We start from the raw sequence: 5702 nt of genomic DNA, 5'->3' as shown, positions 1-5702 counted from the left end.
ATATCTTCAAGCGTACAGTCTTCACCACACGCACAGTGCAGTAACACACCGAAAAAGAAAATAATAATAATTTCTTACATTAATCCTCTCACGTTTAATATCTGACAACCTTGACAGCTCCGCCTGCCCTCACCTCCTTCTCTCGTCTCCCCTTCCCTTCCACCTCTCACTCCATCTACACTAAACTCCCCTCCTCCCTTATCTTTAGCCACTCCACCCTGCTCCTTTTCCCTCTCTCCACCGTCCCTACGTCTCTCCCTCCCTCCACCCTTCCTCCCTCCCTCCTCCTCGGAATTACAAACCGTGAAATTGACCTCCGGAAGAAAGAGAACAACCCGCTTGTTTTGTTTCGTATTATTTCTCCTACTTTTGTTTGTATTCATAATCCAAACCAGTTTTCTATAATGTATTCCCAGTAATTCTCATTTTATCTGTGTACGCTTTATCTGCCTTCACCCAAACCATCTTTATTGTCCGTTTTTCACGAGTTTAAGTTTTCTTCTTGTTTTCTTGTGTGTTGGTTCGTTTAGTTAATGTTATCGTATGTTTTGGATAGGAGTGTATAATGCAGACTCGCTTATATGATATTAGGGTGTTAGGTCTTGCCCATGAATATATTATATGTAAATTCCTGCTTAAAAAAGTAGATTGTATCGTTTTTGCTTTTTCTTTTGTATTTTTGTTTTCATGATAATTTAGTTTGCTATTACCTGATCAAGTATTATGATGATTGGAATAATTATGGTCACGTTAACCATTTCATATGACAGGATAACGTTAAGATATCTGAATATAACCATTTGGAGGATGCCTAACCTAACCTAACCTAATGTAACTAACTAGCATAAGCTAATCTTAAATAACCTGACCTAACCCAACCTAACCTAATTAAACATAACCTAAATTAACCTAACCTAACCACATCGTAATCAGTAATATAAACAATAAATTTCCTGAAAAACTGACTGAATAAATATTATTTGTTATACTTTGTCAATAAATTATAATGACAATATATTCAATCTATTTAATCTTTTACAAAAGTTATGTTCAATTATTGTGAGTGAGATTTTTTCTTACGAATACGTTAAGGAAAAGCGTTAGATTGAGGTCTATTGGGGAGAGAGAGAGAGAGAGAGAGAGAGAGAGAGAGAGAGAGAGAGAGAGAGAGAGAGAGAGAGAGAGAGAGATAATACGTCATCAATTACAGAGAGAACAATAAAGAACAGTAATGTCTCAGAACAATACACATCACTCACCACAGAGTTAATAAAATAGAATACAAATAGAGAGGAAAAATGTGGGTTATGGCCATGATGAGAGGCAGTGTTGGTGATGAGAGGCAGTGTGGGTGATGAGAGGCAGTGTGGGTGATGAGTGTTGGTGATGAGAGACAGTGTTGGTGATGAGAGGCAGTGTTGGTGATGAGAGGCAGTGTTGGTGATGAGAGACAGTGTTGGTGATGAGAGGCAGTGTTGGTGATGAGAGGCAGGGAGATGAGTGTTGGTGATGAGAGACAGTGTTGGTGATGAGAGGCAGTGTGGGTGATGAGAGGCAGTGTTGGTGATGAGAGGCAGTGTTGGTGATGAGAGGCAGTGTTGGTGATGAGAGGCAGTGTGAGATGAGTGTTGGTGATGAGAGACAGTGTTGTGATGAGAGGCAGGTGGGTGATGAGACAGGTTGGTGATGAGAGGCAGGTTGGTGATGAGGAGGGAGGAGGTTGTGAGAGACAGTGGGATGAGAGGCAGTGTGGGTGATGAGTGTTGGTGATGAGAGACAGTGTTGGGTGAAGCAGTGTTGGTGATGAGAGACAGTGTTGGTGATGAGAGGCAGTGTTGGTGATGAGAGGCAGTGTGGGGAGATGGTGTTGGTGATGAGAGACAGTGTTGGTGATGAGAGGCAGTGTGGGTGATGAGAGGCAGTGTGGGTGATGAGTGTTGGTGATGAGAGACAGTGTTGGTGATGAGAGGCAGTGTGGGTGATGAGAGGCAGTGGGAGATGAGTGTTGGTGATGAGAGACAGTGTTGGTGATGAGAGGCAGGTGGGTGATGAAAGGCAGCGTGGAGTCGAGTGTTGGTGATAAGAGACAGTGTTGGATGAGAGGCAGGAGAAGAGCGTGGGTGATGAGTGGCAGTGTGGAATGAGCGTGGGTGATGAGAGTAGGTGTGGGTGATGAAAGGCAGTGTGGGAGATGAGCGTGGGTGATGAGAGGTAGTGGGTGATGAGAGGCAGTGTGGGAAATGAGCGTGGGTGATAAGAGACAGTGTTGGTGGTGAGAGGCAGGGAGAAGAGCGGGTGATGAGAGGCAGTGTGAGAGAAGAGCGTGGGTGATGAGAGGCAGTGTGGGAAATGAGCGTGGTGATGAGGAGGCAGTGTGGAGATGAGCGTGGGTGATGAGAGGCAGTGTGGGAAATGAGCGTGGGTGATGAGAGGTGGTGGGAGATGAGTGTGGGTTATGAGAGGCAGTGTGGGTGATGAAAGGCAGTGTGGGAGATGAGCGTGGGTGATGAGGAGGCAGTGGGAAATGAGCGTGGGTGATGAGAGGCAGTGTGGGAGATGAGCGTGTGATGAGAGGCAGTGTGGGAAATGAGCGTGGGTGATGAGGAGGCAGTGTGGGAGATGAGCGGGTGATGAGAGGCAGTGTGGGAAATGAGCGTGGGTGATGAGAGGTAGTGTGGGAGATGAGTGTGGGTTATGAGAGGCAGTGGGTGTGATGAGAGGCAGTGGGGAGATGAGCGTGGGTGATGAGAGACAGTGTTGGTGATGAGAGGCAGTGTGGGAGATAAGTGTGGGTGATGCAAGGCAGTGGGGAGATGAGTGGGTTATGAGAGGCAGTGTGGGTGATGAGAGGCAGTGTGGGAGATGAGCGTGGGTGATGAGAGACAGTGTTGGTGATGAGGCAGTGTGGGAGATGAGTGTGGGTGATGAGAGACAGTGTTGGTGATGAGAGGCAGTGTGGGTGATGAGAGGCATTGTGGGTGATGAGAGGTGTGGGAGATGAGTGTGGGTGATGAGGCAGTGTAGGTGATGAGAGGCAGTATGGGTGACGAGAGGCATTGTGGGTGATGAGAGGCAGTGTGAGATGAGTGTGGGTGATGAGAGGCAGTGTGCGTGATGAGAGACTGTGTGGGAGATGAGAGGCAGTGTGGGTGATGAGAAGCAGGTGGGTGATGAGAGGCAGTGGGAGATGAGAGGCAGGTGGGAGATGAGAGGCAGTGTGGGTGATTTGAGGCAGTGTGGGTGATGAGAGGCAGTGTGGATGATGAGAGGCAGTGTGGGAGATGAGAGGCAGTGTGGAGATGAGAGGCAGTGTGGGTGATTTGAGGCAGTGTGGGTGATGAGAGGCAGTGTGGATGCTGAGAGGCAGTGTGGGAGAGAGAGGCAGTGTGGGAGATGAGAGGCAGTGTGGGAGATGAGAGGCAGTGTGGGAGATGAGAGGCAGTGTGCGTGATGAGAAGCAAGTCATGAGTAACATTATAAAGACAATAATATGTAGATGAGACATGGGATGATCTTAAGGCTGCTTCAGAACAGCAGGTGAGAGAGAGAGAGAGAGAGAGAGAGAGAGAGGGTGGGGGGGTGCTCAACTGAATCTGAGTTAAATGAATAATTTCCATACTCCAGTATACAAAAAAATAAGTCTTACACTTCAATACTCTTGAGACTTACAATACTGTCATGTCAGTTTCAGTTTTAATGAAATTATAGTTTCCAGGCTATAACGAGACCACCACACTTGTAATATAATAGTCGATGATTAAATTAGTGAACCTCTTGTCGGTATGTGTCGTGGACGCCACTCAGGCCAAACATTGTAATCATAAGCCAAAGAAGTCACTGGACCTATACTGTGTTTCTAATGAGAATTTTTACTACATTTTCTCACTCAAACGTGTCTACCACGAGAGGTGTTCAAGTTATGTGAGGGGAGGGGGATTGTGGCATTGGTATTAGTCTCTTTTCAGAAGTAATAATTCAAATAATGATAATTAATAACCCTAGTAATAATATCTGCAGTCGTGCTACTATTGCTGGCACTAATAATGATGAGAAAATGTTGATAATAATGATATTAACAACAACAACAATAACAACAAAAATAATAATAATAATAATAATACGTAATAGAATTAATAACAACACAAAAATAACATTAATAACAAATATAATAATAACAATAGTAATAATATCATCAACTTTCACACCAACAATATAATATAACCAATAGTGAAGACAATAATTCCGAGAACTGGAAACATACACGAGTAATCAATATCCCAACCGGTGACCTGAAGGCGAGTAAAAAAAAGTGAAAGTAAAAATAGAAAGTAAAATGCAAAAGTAAAAGTCAAAGCAAAAATGAAAGTAAAAATCACTGATAGTTTTATGAACGAATCCTCAGGTAACGAAGTTATTAAGGGATGGTCGAATATATCCTACAGTATGAGTGAGTGCTATTGGTGAACACCTGAGAGAGAGAGAGAGAGAGAGAGAGAGAGAGAGAGAGAGAGAGAAATTTTGGCACTCTTCTTCTCACATGTACCTCTCAGTCTTCCCTTTCTTATCTCTTCCTTCTCCTTGATCCTCTGTTCCCCCATTTGTCTCATTATTATCTCTCCCTATCTCAGTATCTCTTTCTCTCTCTTCCCAAATCTCTTATTCATTTTCATTCAATCGTTTATCCTCTTGTCCATACAAAATATTCTAATTTTCACTCGTTTCCTTCCTCCCGCTCTGTTTTTTCTTTTAATTACATTTTCTATCTCTTTTCGCTTTCATTATATATTATATTTCTCCCTCTCTTGCCATCATTACAATTTCTTCGCCTCTCTCGCTCTCTTCCACCACCACCACTGACTCTGCACCGCCGCCACTGACTCTGCACCGCCGCCACTGGCTCTTGCACCACTACCGCCACTCGACTCTTGCACCGCCGCCACTGACTCTTGCATCACCACCGTCACTGACTCTTGCACCGCCGCCACTGACCCTGCACCGCCGCCACTGACTCTTGCACCGCAGCCACTGACTCTTGCACCGCAGCCACTGACCCTTGCACCGCCGCCACTGACTCTTGCACCGCAGCCACTGACTCTTGCACCGCAGCCACTGACCATTGCACCGCCGCCACTGACTCTTGCACCGCCGCCACTGACCTGCACCGCAGCCACTGACCCTGCACCGCCGCCACTGACTCTTGCACCGCAACCACTGACTCTTACACCGCAGCCACTGACTCTTGCACCGCAGCCACTGACTCTACACCGCAGCCACTGACCCTGCACCGCCGCCACTGACTCTACACCGCCGCCACTGACTCTTGCACCGCCGCCACTGACTCTGCACCGCCGCCACTGACTCTTGCACCGCAGCCACTGACTTTGCACCGCAGCCACTGACCCTTGCACCGCAGCCACTGACTCTGCACCGCAGCCACTGACTCTCAACCACAGCCACTGACTCTGCACCGCCGCCATTAACTCTGCACCACCGCCACTGACTCTTCCATCACCACTGCCACTGACTCTGCACCGCCACTAACTCTTGCACGCCCCCACTGACTCTTGCATCACCACCGCCACTGACTCTTGCACCGCAGCCACTGACTCTTGCACCGCAGCCACTGACTCTTGCATCACTACCGCCACCTGACTCTTGCACCGCCCCCACTGACTCTGCATCACCACCGCCACTGACTCTTG

The 5702-nt window shown here is 46.9% G+C and overlaps 1 protein-coding gene across 1 annotated transcript; it reads right to left on the bottom strand.

Moving 5' to 3' along the window:
• Window positions 1-4811: 4811 nt before the first annotated feature.
• LOC121868669 (loricrin-like) lies at window positions 4812-5477 on the bottom strand. Its single transcript, XM_042369506.1, has one exon. The coding sequence runs from the start codon at window positions 5475-5477 to the stop codon at window positions 4812-4814; it is 666 nt and encodes a 221-aa protein (XP_042225440.1).
• Between the last annotated feature and the right edge of the window lie 225 nt (window positions 5478-5702).

The sequence above is a fragment of the Homarus americanus genome, unplaced genomic scaffold (genome assembly GCF_018991925.1).
Source record: "Homarus americanus isolate GMGI-L3 unplaced genomic scaffold, GMGI_Hamer_2.0 scaffold30535, whole genome shotgun sequence".
NCBI classification, from domain to species: domain Eukaryota; kingdom Metazoa; phylum Arthropoda; class Malacostraca; order Decapoda; family Nephropidae; genus Homarus; species Homarus americanus.
The sequence above is the reverse complement of the archived record's forward strand: the minus strand, read 5'-3'. Positions and strand labels throughout refer to the sequence as shown.